The following is an 18,437-nucleotide window of genomic DNA, read 5'->3' on the forward strand; positions in this document are numbered from 1 at the left end:
TGTCCAATCCGCTATAGCGCTGAGATTGCGTTTTGCTGATGGGCAGCTCCTTGGCCTATCAGACTCCTCTGACACTTCAGGTGCCAGGCTTAGCCAATCACCGTACGCGAACACAGAGCTCTCGATCCCCGCCCCTCCACCCCTCCCTCACCTATGGGCCAATAGGAGTGGAGCGGCGCGGAGGGGGCGGGGCTCATGCGCCGTGCGGCCCAATGAGGGGCCGGCGCGGGAGGGGAGCGCGCGGCGATTGCAGCGCTCAGGTAAGCAGTGGGCGGGGCGAGCGGCAGGGGCGGGGCCGGCGGCGGAGGCGGGCGCCGAGCCGGAGCCGGAGCCGGAGCCGGAGGCAGCGCGAGCCCGGCCGGGGAGGAGGCGGCGCCGCCCCGGGCCCCATGGAGCTGGAGAACATCGTCGCCAACACCGTCCTGCTCAAGGCGCGCGAAGGTGAGGCCGGGCCCCGCCCCCGCCTTGGGCCCCCCCCGGGCCCGGCCGCGCAGCCTGCGGGGCGGCTCCCGGGACAGCGGGTTCGGGGCCCGGGCCGTGTGTGGCGGGTGGGGGTAGGAAGGATCGGGAGCGCAGGGTGAGTGGGGGGGTGGGGGCCAGTGAGTAGAGGGGGATGGGGGTAGGGGACCAGGGGGGGCAGGGTGGGTAGGGGGATGGGGGGCAGTGAGTAGAGGGGGATGGGGGTAGGGGACCAGGGGGGGCAGGGTGGGTAGGGGGATGGGGGTAGGGGACCAGGGGGGGCAGGGTGAGTAGGGGGATGGGGGGCAGTGAGTAGAGGGGGATGGGGGTAGGGGACCAGGGGGGGCAGGGTGAGTAGGGGGATGGGGGTAAGGGACCTGGTGGGGGGCAGGGTGGGTAGGGGGATGGGGGGCAGTGAGTAGAGGGGGATGGGGGTAGGGGACCAGGGGGTGCAGGGTGGGTAGGGGGATGGGGGTAGGGGACCAGGGGGGGCAGGGTGAGTAGGGGGATGGGGGGCAGTGAGTAGAGGGGGATGGGGGTAGGGGACCAGGGGGGGCAGGGTGAGTAGGGGGATGGGGGTAAGGGACCCGGTGGGGGGCAGGGTGGGTAGGGGGATGGGGGGCAGTGAGTAGAGGGGGATGGGCGCAGGGGACCAGGGTGGGAAGGGGGATGGGGGGCAGTGAGTAGAGGGGGATGGGGGTAGGGGACCAGGGGGGGCAGGGTGAGTAGGGGGGTGGGGGTAAGGGACCCGGTGGGGGGCAGGGTGGGTAGGGGGATGGGGGGCAGTGAGTAGAGGGGGATGGGGGTAGGGGACCAGGGGGTGCAGGGTGGGTAGGGGGATGGGGGTAAGGGACCTGGTGGGGGGCAGGGTGGGAAGGGGGATAGGGGGCAGTGAGTAGAGGGGGATGGGCGCAGGGGACCAGGGTGGGAAGGGGGATGGGGGGCAGTGAGTAGAGGGGGATGGGGGTAGGGGACCAGGGGGGGCAGGGTGAGTAGGGGGATGGGGGTAAGGGACCCGGTGGGGGGCAGGGTGGGTAGGGGGATAGGGGGCAGTGAGTAGAGGGGGATGGGGGTAGGGGACCAGGGGGGGCAGGGTGAGTAGGGGGGTGGGGGTAAGGGACCCGGTGGGGGGCAGGGTGGGTAGGGGGATGGGGGGCAGTGAGTAGAGGGGGATGGGGGTAGGGGACCAGGGGGTGCAGGGTGGGTAGGGGGATGGGGGTAAGGGACCTGGTGGGGGGCAGGGTGGGAAGGGGGATAGGGGGCAGTGAGTAGAGGGGGATGGGCGCAGGGGACCAGGGTGGGAAGGGGGATGGGGGGCAGTGAGTAGAGGGGGATGGGGTAGGGGACCAGGGGGTGCAGGGTGGGTAGGGGGATGGGGGTAAGGGACCAGGGGGTGCAGGGTGGGTAGGGGGATGGGGGGCAGTGAGTAGAGGGGGATGGGGGTAGGGGACCAGGGGGGGCAGGGTGGGTAGGGGGATGGGGGTAGGGGACCAGGGGGGGCAGGGTGAGTAGGGGGATGGGGGGCAGTGAGTAGAGGGGGATGGGGGTAGGGGACCAGGGGGGGCAGGGTGAGTAGGGGGATGGGGGTAAGGGACCTGGTGGGGGGCAGGGTGGGTAGGGGGATGGGGGGCAGTGAGTAGAGGGGGATGGGGGTAGGGGACCAGGGGGTGCAGGGTGGGTAGGGGGATGGGGGTAGGGGACCAGGGGGGGCAGGGTGAGTAGGGGGATGGGGGGCAGTGAGTAGAGGGGGATGGGGGTAGGGGACCAGGGGGGGCAGGGTGAGTAGGGGGATGGGGGTAAGGGACCCGGTGGGGGGCAGGGTGGGTAGGGGGATGGGGGGCAGTGAGTAGAGGGGGATGGGCGCAGGGGACCAGGGTGGGAAGGGGGATGGGGGGCAGTGAGTAGAGGGGGATGGGGGTAGGGGACCAGGGGGGGCAGGGTGAGTAGGGGGGTGGGGGTAAGGGACCCGGTGGGGGGCAGGGTGGGTAGGGGGATGGGGGGCAGTGAGTAGAGGGGGATGGGGGTAGGGGACCAGGGGGTGCAGGGTGGGTAGGGGGATGGGGGTAAGGGACCTGGTGGGGGGCAGGGTGGGAAGGGGGATAGGGGGCAGTGAGTAGAGGGGGATGGGCGCAGGGGACCAGGGTGGGAAGGGGGATGGGGGGCAGTGAGTAGAGGGGGATGGGGGTAGGGGACCAGGGGGGGCAGGGTGAGTAGGGGGATGGGGGTAAGGGACCCGGTGGGGGGCAGGGTGGGTAGGGGGATAGGGGGCAGTGAGTAGAGGGGGATGGGGGTAGGGGACCAGGGGGGGCAGGGTGAGTAGGGGGGTGGGGGTAAGGGACCCGGTGGGGGGCAGGGTGGGTAGGGGGATGGGGGGCAGTGAGTAGAGGGGGATGGGGGTAGGGGACCAGGGGGTGCAGGGTGGGTAGGGGGATGGGGGTAAGGGACCTGGTGGGGGGCAGGGTGGGAAGGGGGATAGGGGGCAGTGAGTAGAGGGGGATGGGCGCAGGGGACCAGGGTGGGAAGGGGGATGGGGGGCAGTGAGTAGAGGGGGATGGGGTAGGGGACCAGGGGGTGCAGGGTGGGTAGGGGGATGGGGGTAAGGGACCAGGGGGTGCAGGGTGGGTAGGGGGATGGGGGGCAGTGAGTAGAGGGGGATGGGGGTAGGGGACCAGGGGGGGCAGGGTGGGTAGGGGGATGGGGGTAAGGGACCTGGTGGGGGGCAGGGTAGGAAGGGGGATAGGGGGCAGTGAGTAGAGGGGGATGGGCGCAGGGGACCAGGGTGGGAAGGGGGATGGGGGGCAGTGAGTAGAGGGGGATGGGGTAGGGGACCAGGGGGTGCAGGGTGGGTAGGGGGATGGGGGGCAGTGAGTAGAGGGGGTGGTGGGTAGGGGACCTGGGGGTGCAGGGTGGGTAGGGGGATGGGGGGCAGTGAGTAGAGGGGGATGGGGGTAGGGGACCAGGGGGTGCAGGGTGGGTAGGGGGATGGGGGTAAGGGACCCGGTGGGGGGCAGGGTGGGTAGGGGGATGGGGGGCAGTGAGTAGAGGGGGTGGTGGGTAGGGTACCTGGGGGTGCAGGGTGGGAAGGGGGGTGGGGGCAGTGGGTAGTGGGGGTGTTGGATAGGGGACCCGGTGGGGGGCAGTGGGTAGAAATTAAAAATTAAATTAATGGAGATATCCTATCTCCTAGAACTGGAAGGGACCTTGAAAGGTCATCGAGTCCAGCCCCCTGCCTTCACTAGCAGGACCAAGTACTGATTTTGCCCCAAATCCCTAGGTGGCCCCCTCAAGGATTGAACTCACAACCCTGGGTTTAGCAGGCCAATGCTCAAACCACTGAGCTATCCCACCCCCCAGAAGGGGTGTTGGGTAGGGGACCTGGTGGGGGGCAGGGTGGGTAGGGAGATGGGGGGCAGTGAGTAGAGGGGTTGTTGGGTAGGGGATCTGGGGGTGCAGGGTGGGAAAGGGGATGGGGGCAGTGGGTAGAGGGGGTGGGGGGCAGGGTTGGAAGGAGGGATGGGGGCAGTGGGTAGAAGGGGTGTTGGGTAGGGGACCCGGTGGGGGGCAGGGTGGGAAGGAGGGATGGGGGGCAGCAGGTAGAGCGGGTGGTGGGGAGGGGACCCGGTGGGGGGCAGGGTGGGACGGAGGGATGGGCGGCAGTGGGTAGAGGGGGTGGTGGGTAGAGGATATGGTTGGGGATGGTTAGGGATAGGCATCGTTAACGCCCTGAACACATGAATGCTGGGGTTTGGCAAAGCCCCAGAGCACATCCAGGAGCAGCAATCAGCAAGGCACCGCTAAGGCCCGGCATGCGTGGACGATGCGGTGGGCTGGGGAGAAGTCGTGTTTCTGCTGCAGGAGATGTATTGGGAGGACTTGGGGTCAGTGACAGGGTTACTGATGGTGGCGACGGTTGGGAGGCCGGAGTGCGGGAGGAAGGCAGAGTGGCTGGTCTGGGGGAAGCTCTTGTTGCACAAGCTTCTGCCTGTGAGATGCTATGCAGGAACTGAGCTGTAGCCACAAGCTGATATGGTTGGGGCAGGCAGAGAGGGGGCATTCAAGGTGTCTGAAGAGAATCAGGGGGAGTTAGCTAAGGGAGTTGTTGGGGGCTGTAGGGCTGTGCTGGGGTCAAGGATGTGCCTTGAATTAAGCATCTTCACTAGCAAAAAGAGGGTAATTATGCTGAGGGATCTGGGTCCTAGACCCAAAACCAGTCAGGGACGTTGAGGGGAAAACCCATTCCCAAGGGTTGGTGAGAGGGTGGTGGTCATGCTGGGATAGAAGGTGGATAGTGGCACATTTTAGAGAGCCGGAGAAGGTTCCAAAGGCAAAGGAATTGTTGAGCGTGGAGACAATGTAGGGAGAGGGAGCTGTGTTTAAATGACAGAAGAGGGAAGGGAGTTTGGAGAATGGATTATGTTGGGTATGGCTGAGCATGTCGAATAGAGTGTAAATGGATAAACTGGGTGAGATTTATGGAGACATTTGTGTGAAGCCCCCGAGTGTGGGTGTCAGCCTGGCACTTGTTACCTGGGTTCACAACCTGGCATCTTGTTGGATCCTTTGCTGCTGGATATCCAAGAGCCAGTTAAGAGAACCTTTCATCACTTTTGCCTGGAGTCTGGGTAAGGGACTTAGCAGCAGGTATCTAGGGCTGTCATCTCGGAGTTGGGTCACTGCAGTGAGCTGTACATGGGCTACATCTTCAAAGGAGCCAGTTACGTTATGTTCAGCCCAAACTCTCCAGTGGGTGAACAAGGTTTTATTAAGCCTCAGACAAGTGGGAATGTTTGACATCTTAAAAGTCCAATGGAACAAGTTGTTTTTAAACAAATAACCCTTCTCCAGCAGCGTGTGCCACCCAAACGCTGGAGCACTGAACTCCAGAGTGGGACTGACTATCATCGTACCAACTGAGCAAGATGCATAAACAATGTCCAGATGTGAACTGATTTCTAGAGACTCTCTCCCTTCTGATAACTCTGAGTGCTGTTAGTAACACAAGGAGAGGTTTATTTCAGTCGTATGATTTTTGGTACCTTATCTGAGACCATCTGGAGATTGCAATTTATCCAGAACGTGGGCTTTCCCAGGGAAGCATCTCTCACTGGTTTTCTGTGGCCTGCACTGGCTAGCAGCCCATTTTCATGGGATGTTTATGAAGTTGGCTTTGACTTATGAAGCCCTGGACAGTTTGGGTCTTGCCTCCTTTGGAGATTACCTTTCTCCTTGTGTGATTCCACAGCAGCTGTGTTCACCAGGAGTGCACAAGCTCACAGGCCCATGGCTTAAGCAACAGAAGCCTAGGGCGGGGCACTTCTGGTGAAAAGTCCTTGACTCTTGACTTCCCTCTCCATGGTCTGCCACGTCCTGGATTGGAGAGCCTGTCTCTGTTCAGCCCAGGATTGCCATTGGGGGGGCTTTAAGGTGCTGCTGTGCCTAGTTTATCATGTTGTCTTTAGTCTTTGTGCGTGTCCTAAAAAGGTTATAACTAAATGCCTCGAATGTCTGGGGTGGGTAAGGAAGGGGAAGGTATTAGGGATGCTCCAGTAGAGGAAATACCAACATGAATTGGATTTGTCAGTTTCAGAGAAGGAAGCCAACTCCTTACCCTACTTTTTCCTGGTCAGATGAATGTGGAGAAGAGGCTGTATGAGGTGGAAGAGGGAGCAAGAGTTGCAGCACTCTTGGCAGTGCTCTCTCCAGTTTGAGCTTTTAGTCTTACAAGCAGGGAGGCCTGTGTCACTGGCAGCCCACTGGAAGCATGCGTCTGCTCAGTCAGCATTGCAAACCTTCCGCTCTTTCTCCCTCACTGAGCTCATGATTGCATTATCAGGAGACCCCTTTCTAACCTGAGGTGTGAGGATCCTCCCCCTCCCCTCGCTCTTTCAGTTGGTTTTCTGCCCTGAGCCACTCTTCACAGGCCTTGCTGCATGGTCTGAGGATGGCTGGGATGTCGGTGAGCACAAGTATGCAGGTCAAAGCTTCCTGGCTTACGGTGCCACTGCGACCAAGCATGCACTCAGCTGCCAAGGAGAAGCAATAGTGCTTCTTTCAGTAGGTGGCCCAGGAGAAAGTTGCACTTAGTGCCTAGTGGTCACTCTTGCCCTTCACCACTTGTATCTTGATGGATGCACAAACCAGCTACACAGTGAAATTCTGGTGCTGGGCAGTCACCCTCAACCTTGTTGGCCTTATCCTTATTTAGTATGGATCCAGATCTCAACCTGGTTCTGTGGTAACTGCGGAAACTTTCTCTTCATCCGCTAGGTGCGCTACAGGGGCAGAATTACTCACTCAGGGTTTGCTGCGGGCTGGGCATTATTAGATTTCCTCTGATGTATTTTCAGTCCTGGAGGCCAGCTGGCTTTTGGTTTCTTCATCACAGTGTGAGATACTAGAGAGTCTGAATATCGTATGTTGCTGGGTGCTCTGATTCTAGAGTGCTGCCCTGACACGGTTACCGAAGGAGAGGTGCAGACCGGGCGTTGTATCTGTTGATGCAGAGAAAAGCAAGAGGCAGACATGGCTAGCCATGTATATGGGTTACAAGAATATGCAGTTATAACAGTTAATGCCAGCAGAGTTTGGAAGGGATAAAAACTCATGGCTTTGAGGGTTAAACCTGTTAGGGACTAGGCTGAGACCTACATGGTAGGTAGTTTACCTCACATCTGCTACTGCTGGGTTTCTTTTAACTTCCCTGAGGCATCTGATGTTGGCCTGTCAGAGGCAGGATACTGGACTAGATGGACTGCAGGTGTGATCTGGCCTGGTGATGCCTTTGTTGCCAAAGATCAGCCTGGACCCTGGAATTTGAGGTCTAGACTTCTTGTATGTCATTCTGAACCCCGAGGATTGTGGACTTTACTGATTAGGAGGCTGGTGAACTCTGCAGGGCTGGTGGGATAAACTTGTCCCTAAATGAAGCCCCAGAACTTGGTGTCCAGTCCTGCACTCAAGTGGCTGTGAGACTGGCACACCTGTCTACTTGCGACTGTTCATTACTGCTGGTGTTGCACCAGGAACACAAGCCCCTTTAGGGTTTCTGCATCTCTGCGCAGCCGTTCCTCTGTCAGCAAAGCCATTTACACACCACACTGTGGATCTCAATGGTTCCAGAGCCTGTCCCAGAGGCAACAGAGGGTCCTGTGGCACCTTTGAGACTAACAGAAGTACTGGGAGCATAAGCTTTTCATGGGTAAGAACCTCACTTCTTCAGATGTCTTGCATCTGAAGAAGTGAGGTTCTTACCCACGAAAAGCTTATGCTCCCAGTACTTCTGTTAGTCTCAAAGGTGCCACAGGACCCTCTGTTGCTTTTTACAGATTCAGACTAACACGGCTACCCCTCTGATACTTGTCCCAGAGGCTGCTGCTGTCGTAAAGGCAAAGGAGCAAAGCCTGACTGCAGTCTCTTGGGCAAAATGGTAGAATTCAGCCTGACAATCCAACTGCCTCTGTAGTGGCTCTCCCCGCCCCAGGGCTGACCCCAAAACTTTATAGGTGCAGGTCCCACTCCTTTGCTGATTCCTATAGTGACCATGGGCCTCAGCCCTCTGGAAAATGGAGCAGGCTCTGCCAGGTGCTGAGACTGAATTCCAGGACTTCTGGTTGGGTGGTAGGCTAGTAGCAATGTGGCGCTCGGTGGAGATGCAAGTTGACTGTGAGGGTGATTAGCCAATGGAACAGCTCACCATTGGAAGTGGTGAATTTGTTATCACGTGAAGCCATTGAATCAAGGCTGCTTGTCTTTCTAAAAGAGATGCAGTTCACCTGTCGAGTGAAGAAGAATTCCCTTCACTGCAGGACTGGGGGTGAAAGACTCTGGCCTTTGTTATGGAGGAGGTCAGATTAAGTGAACAGAGAGTGGCCCCTGCTGGATTTAAAGTCTAGGAAAAGGTTTTGAAGATGAGGGTTTTTGGGGAAAAACAAAAGCTGAATAGGGACATGGGCAGAGAAACTTCTCAAAGCGACTTGAAAATCAGGTTTGGGGTAGAAACCCCAGGCAAGGTAGAAGACTCAGGCCAGGTAATCCCAGAGCTATGTGCCGATGAGGTGGGGAACTGAAAGCCCTTCAGTGTCAGACTTCGATATGGAAGGGTCCAGTGTCTGAAGGGAGATGCTATCAAAGCCTCCAGAGCAGGGCTGGGCACCCCGCGCCTGTCAGGGTAACACACTGGTGGGCTGCGAGACACTGTTTACATTGGCCGCCCGCAGCTCCCATTGGCTGGGAACGGCGAACCGCTGCGGGCGGCCAATGTAAACAGTGTCTCATGGCCCGCCAGCGCATTACCCTGATGGGCCGCAGGTTGCCCACCACTGCTCCAGAGAAACTAGGTGGCAGCAATTATCTTGCTCCCAGACTCAAGAGACGTGAAAGGAACCCTGCCATAAGCAGCTGTCTTCCAGAGACTGGAGTCAGTTACTCGCACATGGGGGACCCACAGCCTCGGTTCTGGGCAACTATCCAGCAAGGAGCTCAGCCGGGCTTTCTGCTCTGCTATTAACGGTCACTTTCCCTGGGCGTCTGGGTGCAGTTAAGCACACCCACCGAGTTAATGTGCTGTACAGACTTTTATTAGAACCATGGAAAGCACCAATCCAGAGTTTGCAATACATGTGCTGGGCTAGCTGCTTGGATGTGCCGGAGCAGTAGGTGGCTCTACCACCTTTCTGCATCCCCCTATCCTGGGGGTCAAGTTGCAAAGCCCCCCTTGCGAGTGAGAGCAGCCTGTGCTGGTGGACAGAACCGCTTTGCTGGCCAGGATTGCTCGTCAGTCCAGCCTCCCTGGAACACCACTTACACTGATGCAGGTGGGGTGGGGTGGCGCTGCCCTACCCCATGGAACGTGCGCTCCAGGGAGTCCTCAGCTGCTGCCCGAAGAGCACTGCAAGTTTCCGTTGCACTGCAGCTGGAGGCCAGGAGCCAAGAGGGGCTGAGGATCTGGCCCACTGAATGTAAAGCTGTTCCCTACAATGTCAACCCCTCCCCAAATTAACTCCCCACCACTCACCCACTCTTGCCCCCATGCCTCTGAAAATAGGCCAACTTGGCAGTGTGCCCTGGAGCCCAGCTCCTTCAGGCTTTGGGTGGGGAAGAGCTCCTCCTGGAGAATGGGCTTCCCCCTTAAGGCAGGGGCTATTAGCTGAAGTGCCCCCACTGCTGGCTGCTGTGAGGCAGTTGTGCAGGGAGGGCCAGCTAGAGCTCAGCTGGGCACCCAGATGCTTGCTGTAACCGAGGGGAGAGTTGGGGGGGGGGGTGAATGCCACGGGTCCTTTTCTAAACAAACAAGTCAAAGGAAACATGAGTTCTGCAGCTCTTCTCTTCTCCTCCTGCCTCCCCCAGCATGAAATGGGGCTCTGGGTCCGCCCTTCATCAAACCCTCTGCATGTCAGGTGGGCTCTCCCTGGCTCTGTGCCCCCCTCCCACCAGCCTTCGTCCTTCACCTTCTGTCACTGCAGGCTGTAGCTGAGAAGAAGGTGTCTGTTGCTGGCTCCTTCTCCCCCTCCACTTGCCCGGGGCATTGAGTCACTTCCTTCCTGGGTTTGTAGAGTTGCACAGCGGAGCTGCTGATGTTGGGCAGATGCAATGCTGCTGCCCTCAGAACATGCAGCAAACTCTGGCATGTGCACCAGGTGCTCGGCTCCTTGGGCTCTAGCCTGCGTGGCTGCATGAGACGCTCTGGGCTGGAATTTCGCTCTATCCAGAGCCCAAGTAGTGTGTGGAGCTGGTGGCTCGTGCCTAGTACCGGAGGCAGCAGTGTCTCCTCCGGATGTTTGCCTCTCTGAAGCTTTCAGTGTTGTGCGTTTGTTGGACTGTGAGAAGTGAGCCTGGGGGAAGCTCTTGTTGAAGGCAATACCACGGGCTGGCCAGAGCTGGAGGCACTCGGTCCTGCGCTGTACCTGGGGATTTTCTGCTGGGTACAGTCCCTCCCTCCACCCCCTGCCAAGGCTTTTGTCTGTGTATTTAGTAAGTGCCCCCATCCTGTCCAGATGGTCTCTTATAGGCCCCCCAGTGGTGGCTGCAGGAAATCTGGCTGATGTGCAAACTGGCCAGGATCAACACTAGGGGTTGGCTCACGTGTTCAGCAGTTGTTGGTGTGCTGCCGCCAACTGCTTTTTCACTAGCCGATCGATCAATCAGAAAGAAACATCTTCCTCCCCTTTTTTTCTTTTGAAGAGTCCCATTTCTGGGCCTGTATCAGCTGGGTGTGGCTGAGGGGTTGAACACTGCTCAAGTGCACCTTGGCTGGCCTGGAGGAGAGACAGGTGTGCTGTGGGCTAGTTTCCAGAGTGCAGCATTTTAATACTTGCCATTTACAGAGTATTTAGAGAGCTTCCCAATCCTGTCCCATGGCGCTGGGCAATTAACCCTAAGAGACCAATCTGCTTTTAACAGTATTGATGCTATAATGATACCTGGCACTTGGATCCTGCTTTCCAGACAGGAACTAACTCTCGCTCCCTACCTGGGAGGGAGGGAGGAGTTCGTTCCATTTGTAGGCAGGGAGGCTGAGGCGACTTGCCCAAGGCTACCCAGTGAGTTGGCTGCAGAGCTGGGATTAGAGCAGAAATTCTTGTCTTCCGGTCCCAGGTGCATTTTTCGATAGCATGTTGCCTCCCTGTAGTGAATATATTTAGCCTTGGAAGACTAGGTAGCATGAACATCTCTAATTGTGCTAGGCAGGAAATTCTGCAGCTGGGGACTTCATACCTTTGCACCACTGGGTAAATGTTACTCTTCAGCTTTCAGAGATGGGATCTGAATACAGGCTTGGGAGCTAGAACTTCAGCATCTGTATCAGCTCTTAGGCCTTCTCCAGTCTATGCCTTAGTTTCCCCATCTGTAATAGCAGGTAACTCCTTTGAAATGCTTGGATAGAAGAGCTCATTGTTGTTGATTCAGTGACTTCCTGCTCTTCTCTAACGAGCTGGAGTGATTTATCTTTCCTTTAGCAGCAAGGCGGGGTCCTGTCATGCAGGGAGAAAGGCACCACTGCTGTCTAGATCCATAGCATGGGGCTCAGGTCCAGGCAGTCCGTTCCCTGATTCCTGCTGGCTAGGTGTGGCTCAGCAGGGGGGTGTCTCCTTCCCAGCTGTCTCCGCTGCCAGGTCAGACACTCTAGCTGGGTCTCGTTTGTGGCTGCTTCATTGTGATGTCTGTTCTGTGCCCCTGCAGGCGGCGGAGGGAACAGGAAGGGCAAGAGTAAGAAATGGCGCCAGATGCTGCAGTTCCCGCACATCAGCCTGTGTGAAGATCTCCGGCAAGCACTCGGTGAGGAATAGCTGTTTGTTGGATGTCGAGTGCTGTCCCCTGCCCTGTTCGCACATGGGGCTGGCGGAGATACATGGTTGGCTTCCTTGGGGTGACTCTTAGTTGCCTGGCGGGGAGTTCATCCCTTGTCCTGTAAGCTCTGCCTAACTGCATTTGAGAGACTCAGTGTGTCATGGGAAAAACTAGGGTCACTGTGGTGTGTACAGGGCACAGACCTGCCAGACGGGGTAAGAGTTTGGGTGCAGAGAAAGGAGGAATGCTGGTAAGTCATGCTTTCTCCAAGCCTGCTGGACACATCCAGCAAGGTCCTCCAGGGTCCTCTAGACCAGTGGCTCTCGACCTTTCCAGACTACTGTCCCCCTTTCCGGAGGCTGATTTGTCTTGCACACCCCCAAGTTACATCTCACTTAAAAACGACTTGCTTACAAAATCAGACACAGAAATACAGAAGTGTCACAGCCACACTAGTGCTGAATAATGCGGACGTTCTCATTACCATATCATTGTAAAATAAATCCACTGGAATATAAATATTGTCCTTACATTTCAGTGCATAGTATATAGAGCAGTAGAAACAAGTCATTGTATGAAATTTTATTGTGTGCTGACTTCGCTCGTGCTCGTTCTGTAACCTGCTGTAAAACTAGGCAAACACCTAGATGGGTTGATGTACCCCCGGAAGAGCTCTGCGTACCCCTGGTTGAGCCACTGCTCTAGACCATGACAGGTTTCCCCAGAGACAGGAACTTTCTTTCATTAAACAGCCCAAAGGGTGTAGCTGAGCCCCAAATCACATTTCAGGGCTTCCCCTTACATAGGTGGAGTAGCCAGCGGATTCCTATGGCCAAGGTCCCATATATTCCCTGGCAAGCTGGGCCTAAATTCTTCACCGCGGTCCCTGGGGATCTGATGCAGCAGCATCATTCTGGTTACCAGTGGAGCTTTTCAGTGAACTGCAGCTGAGACAGTCACAGCTGATTTAGTAGCGCTGGGTTGCTTGTTCTGATACTCAGTTCAGTTTGTTGGATGCTGTCCCCGTGTTTTCGGTGCGTGAGGTGCTCAGGTTTTGGTCCTGCCATTGCATAACTGCATCATCAAAGCCATGGAGGAAGCTGGAGGTTTTGGCAGTTGAGTAGGGGGCAGCTGGAGCTTTGGGCCCCTGGGGTTGTTTGACGCTGTGGGATAAACGCCTTACAGCTGAATATTAGTGAAATAGTGACGTCACATTTTAAGTTGTCACCGTTAAATTTCAGAGTTAACAGCCAATTGAGATGAATTATGTAGTTCACCCCCCTGAGCTATTGTTTCAGGCCGTCTGCAGACTAGGGCAGATGTCACTGCATCAGGTGCATTCAGGTCACATTGTGAACTTGGGCCGTGATTCTGAGCACACTGGATGGTGGTGGCCACAGGGAGCTGGGTGTGGCTCCCTCATCCTGAGTGTGAGGCCCCACTGGAAGTTAGAGCAACAGGGGGCCTACTCTAACTTCCATCCCGCGTGTGAGCTCCAAGCTTCTAGCTCAGTTCCATCGCACCCCGTCTCGCCCGTCCCTGTCTGCCACACCCCCACCCTTCCCCACAACTCCCTTTTGCTGGGGGTGGAGGGTGCCACTGCTGAACTTAGGACCAAATTCTCCTGTTTACCTTTTTAAACAAAAGCTGAGATTTTGGAACAGTTCTGCCCCCCATTGCTGAGGATGGGAGCTGCCTTCGTCTCTAGCCTGTTCCATAGCCATCCCAATGTTCTGACTGTTGTGCTCACTAAGCAGAGCTTTTTCTTCAGCTGGTCTCTGGTGCTCAGACCTCTATTCAGTGGGCATTACAAGGCATTTCATCTGCTGTTGTGCTGCCTGTTCACTCAGGCTGGCTGTCAAAGTTTAAATGTCCTTTCCACTGTCCTCTGGCACATCTGGCCCAGGCATTGCCCTTGGGTTGCTTTGGAAGACCTGGTTCCTGTCCTCCCTGCTGAGTCGCTCCCCGTGCCCCCTCTACTCCCTTTGGTGGGCTCCAGCTTTGTGCTTTACTGGCTGTAGATCTGTTCCAGGTAGAGACTCCTCCTCCTTTACAGGTAAAGGACTGAGGTACTGCTGCCCCTCTGGGGAGAGGTGAGGGGGATGGTAGTCCATGTTCAGGATGGGTCAGCATGTTTGTTTCCAGCAGGGGTTCCCGTATTTTCCTCTCTCACTAATGGCTTCAAGGCCAGGTGTGGGCATTCTTATTTCCCTCCCCACATAACCTGAGGGGGTGGACAGGCCCCACTGCAGAAATCCAGGCTCTGTGCATGCGCTGGCACTGCCAAGTCCTGCAACAGTGAGGCCTGTGCCGCCCTGGGGCCAGTGATGGCAGCGAGGGAGTCTCTGACCTTGCCAGGCTGCAAACCTTTCACCTTCCTCATTGGAGTGAGCTCATTTCCCCACAGAGAAGGAAATAGTGCAGCTAGTGAGGCAGCAGTGTGACCCCCTCCCCTGGGCTGGAGCTGTTGTCGCTGAGCTCTGCACCACTCAGGAAGCCGCAGCTTCCTCAGGAGAAACTGCTGCATAGGGGAGGGGAACGCCTACAATATGCCTGCCATGTAGGAGGGCGGGGCCCTGGCATCCTATGGAGCAGTGTGGGGACTTCTGTCCTGGGGAGGGGCAGGGGGTAGGTGCTGAATACAGTGAGATGCATTCTCCCCCTCCCCCCAGTGCTACCCTTCCAGTGCCACCCCGCTCACCCCGTAGTGCGAGCAGAGCGAGGTCCTTCTGCTCTGCCTGGAGCAGGCATAGACCCCAAGGGCAAATGGAGCCCCCCTGCAGGCTGGGATGGCCAGGTGTCCCGGTCCCTGCTGGCTGAGTGAGGGCTTTAAACATTACTGATTAATGGGGAATAAGCAATGAGTCTTGCAGGAATCAGTTCTCAGTCCACCCCTCAGTAATGTTTTTACATATTTTTACTAATGAGCTGAAAGAAAATATAAAGGCATTGCAGACTTAAAAAGAAATAAAGAAAAAAATTGCAGATGGCCCAAAGATTGATTGGGGTGGTAAATAAAGATGAGGACTGAGTGATCTGGATTGCTTGGTAAGTGGGGCATGAACAAATGTGTTTTGTTATGGTCAAATGCAAAGGCATACATCTAGGGTTAAAGAACACAGACCATATTTTATCCTGAAATGCAGTGGCTCTGAAAAGGACTTGACTGGGGCGGGGGAGGCAGTATGGTAGATAACCAGCTGAACATTATTCCCAGTTGAATGCGATGGCTAAGAGAGCTAACGTGATGCTTGGATGTACAAGCATGGGAATATCAAGCAGATGTGGAGAGGTGACATTACTATTGTATACAGCATTAGTGAGACCGTTACGGGAAGAGTCCAGTTCTGGTGTCTGCACCTTAAGAAGCATGTTGAAAAATTATGAAAGGTTTATAGACTAGCTACAAGAGCGATTTGATTTGAGGTCTGGAAAACCTGCTGTACAGGGAAAGGGTTAAGAAGTTAAATAGATTGAACTTATCAGAGAGAAAGCTGTGGTGACTGTACCATGGACAGTAAATATCTCCATGGGAAAAATATTTTGGATAGGAGGGCTCTAATGTAGAAGACAGAGGCAGACCAAGATCCTATGGCTGGATATTGAAGCTATCCAGATTAGATTAATGGAGGAAATAAGGCACAAAGTTCTAACAGTGAAGTGACTTGTTTGTTGGAACAGCTTTACCTAGGCTAATGTCAGGTGGCGTCTCTAACCAGGACTGGATGCCTTTTCCTAAATGCTACACTTTAGTTCAGCTGCAAGTTATGGGCTCCATAGAGGAATCACGGGGCGCGATTCTTTGGCCTGTATAAGAGTAGATTGTTGCAGCGCCCCCTACTGGCCTGGTCTGTGAATTCTCATTGGCTGTGGCTATGATGGGCTTTGCTTATACCTACGTTTGAGGCAAGCGGCTCACTTCCTCCTTTGCATTTGCAGAGCGAGACTATCGCAGCCTGTGTGAGAAGCAGCCGATTGGGCGCCTGCTCTTCCGGCTGTTCTGCGAGACGCGGCCTGAGCTGTCACGCTGTGTCAAGTTCTTGGATGCTGTGGTAAGCACAGAGCTGTGTGAGAAATTCCTCCAGGACGCTGTGACCCATGTTTGGAGAGTCAGGGACCAAGGCCCAGTTGGCGTAGAGCCCTCAGTCTGTTGCTAAATGTAGGGCTGAGTGTGTGGGGAGACCTGAACTCTTGACCCTCCGCTTTATGCTGCAGCGTTTCCCTGCGGAAAGAGTCTGTTACCTGCTCTGTAAAGATTGGGGCTGTGCCCTGAGGTTGGGGGGCAGTTTGCAGGAGCCCCATTGTGCCAGTAATGGGGAGAGGGGTATTATTGATGGCAGGCAGCTAATTCATGCTGTTCTGTGGCACTCCCTCTGCCCGCACTTCCTGCACGTCTCCATGTCCAGCAGGGGTAGTCCTTACCAGCCTCGTTTTCTCTGTACAGGCAGAGTATGAAGTGACTCCAGACGAGAAGCGGAAAGAGTGTGGGCAGCACCTGATTGACTGCTACCTAAACCCCAAGGTAAGCGACCCGAGCAGGCTGCGTGAGCTGCTGGCTCCGTGCAGAAACGCTTGGGAAGCATGCCAGGGCCCAGGCTGGAGACGCTTGGGAAGCATTAGCACCCAGACGCTCGCAGCGTGCTTGGGAAAGAGCACCAGCCACCCCCAATGCAGGGCAGAGGGGAGCAAAGAGTCCCTCCACTCCCCCAGTAACAGAGATCCTGGGGGCAGGCCAAGACCTGTGCTGTGTTCCTGCGGATTCCGTTCCCCTAGTGGCAGCCCATGGAGGCCCCTGGGGCTCAGCTCCCTGTGTCTGATTCAGTCCCTCCTCTCCCAGAATGTGGATCATGTGCCCGAAGTTCCCTTGCCGCTGGTGAGTGCTTGTTCTGAGAGGCTGGAGCAGGAGGCATCCAAGGAGCTCTTCAAGGAAGCAACCAAGTAAGTTGGGGAGGGGCCCCAGGGCCTGGATCGAGGTTACATTGGATAGTGTAAATATTCCCAGGGGAATGGACATTACAGGTCATTGGCTGAGTCCAGTGTGGCCCCTGAAGGAGCAATTTGGGTTGCTCCTGGGATTTGAGACTTGCTCCCTAGCATTGATAGCTAACGGGATTTGCATTTGCACTGAGCAGGCTGAATCTAGCCAGCACTGATGGGGGAAGGAAGTGTGAGTGCAGGCCAGCTTCTGCGTTTCCTGCATTTCAGGGGTCCCTGAAGGCCACAAGGTGGTGCAGGAATCTCTGTTCTTATGTGTTCTCTCTCTTTCCTGGTGTTCGAGTCACCATCCTGAATGGATCCTGTCCTATCTCCTGTGGTCAGCCCTGGACTTGCTGACCTCCTGCTTGTGGCTCTCGCTGGGCTCTCCAGCCTGTCTCTTTGGGCTGAGACTGGGACAGACCAAGAGTCAAATGCTCTACCTGCCCTAATGCTGTCTGCATCTGGATGTGTCTGTTGTGTACACATGGTAGCAGCTGTGAGTCCAGGGGACTCCAGGAGGTGGGACGTGCAGGGCCTGAGGCCTGCTTGGTTGGGGGGGAACCACACTGATGGTGCCTGGAGTTCTGTATCGTGTAAGTATGTAAAGGAAACCGTTAAGCAAGCTGATCCTCCTTCTCCCCCGTGCTCTCCAGCCCAGACGTTGCCTAACTGAATATTGGGCCTAGCAGCAGGTGTGCCCGCTGCCTTTATGGAACGTAACCAATGGTGTTGTATGAACAAGGAGTCTCCAGCCTGGGCCCTGCCATCTCTTGGCAGCCCCTGGAAAGGGAAGAGCCCATCTGCTGCTCTTGATGTGCTCTGCAGTCCAGACGCTTTCTGCAGGGCTCATCGCTCTGCAGCCTGGCCTTGGCACCAGCCTCAGGAGCCGGTAATGGTTCAGACTGGTCCCCGGGTGGCCTGTTGTGGACCCTGCTCTGATCTCCATGCCTGCACACAGCAGCTGATTACGATGTCTGGGCGTGGCCTTCTGCAGGGGGCACCGCTGCTAAGGAGGCTCTCCCAAGGGGCAGACAGCACCACATCCTCCTCGTGTGCATAGCCCAGCCAGCACCTGGTCACAGGGGCCATGCTTGGATCTGAGCAGTGCCAGCCCAGCTCCATAAGCGGCTTTCCCCACAGGGTCACCTTCCTCTTCCTGCAGCGGCTGCAGATCACTGAATGTCAGGACCAAAGGGCTCTCCTGGGGTGGTGATGGGTGCTTGGGGCAATGCCTGGCTGCCCTGCTAGGAGGCTGCAAGGGTCTCATTCGTCTTGGGTGCAGCTGTGGGGAAGGCCAGCTGCTGCTTGGATCAGAGGGGTCTTAGGCCCAAGTCTGGGCTGGCGAGCAGCGGATCCTTTGGAAAACATTTACAGCATCCTCCTGCCATCATTGACTGGCTGTCCCTCTCTCCCAGGCTCATCCATGACTATCTGAGCGTGGCTCCCTTTGCCGATTACCTTGACAGCATCTACTTCAACCGCTTCCTGCAGTGGAAATGGATGGAAAGGTAAGTCTGTCCCTGCTTCTCTCGGGGGGCACTGCAGCCCAAGGGCCCTGCAGGCTCAGGGCTGGGGAGTGCTGCTCGAAGGGGACCCGCAGCCCCTCCTTGCTTTCTGGCCAAAGCCAGTCAAGTGGGAGCAGATGTTCTGATCCCTCCCATCGGCGCAGGGTGCTGTTCTCCTCAGCACCCACAGAGCCCTTTCCGGGCTTTAAT

The 18,437-nt window shown here is 56.6% G+C and overlaps 1 protein-coding gene across 2 annotated transcripts in view; it reads left to right on the forward strand.

Moving 5' to 3' along the window:
• Positions 1-324: 324 nt before the first annotated feature.
• GRK6 (G protein-coupled receptor kinase 6) overlaps positions 325-18,437 on the forward strand; it is a 35,500-nt gene continuing 17,387 nt past the window's right edge. For both annotated transcript variants that reach the window (XM_054038124.1, XM_054038123.1), the window contains exons 1-6: positions 325-441; positions 11,638-11,733; positions 15,685-15,797; positions 16,190-16,267; positions 16,583-16,683; positions 18,138-18,230. In XM_054038124.1, coding sequence (XP_053894099.1) covers positions 390-441; positions 11,638-11,733; positions 15,685-15,797; positions 16,190-16,267; positions 16,583-16,683; positions 18,138-18,230 — 533 coding nt within the window. In that variant the 5' untranslated portion in view covers positions 325-389. The remainder of the gene's footprint in view (positions 442-11,637; positions 11,734-15,684; positions 15,798-16,189; positions 16,268-16,582; positions 16,684-18,137; positions 18,231-18,437) is intronic.

This window comes from Malaclemys terrapin, chromosome 8, assembly GCF_027887155.1.
Source record: "Malaclemys terrapin pileata isolate rMalTer1 chromosome 8, rMalTer1.hap1, whole genome shotgun sequence".
NCBI classification, from domain to species: Eukaryota; Metazoa; Chordata; order Testudines; family Emydidae; genus Malaclemys; species Malaclemys terrapin.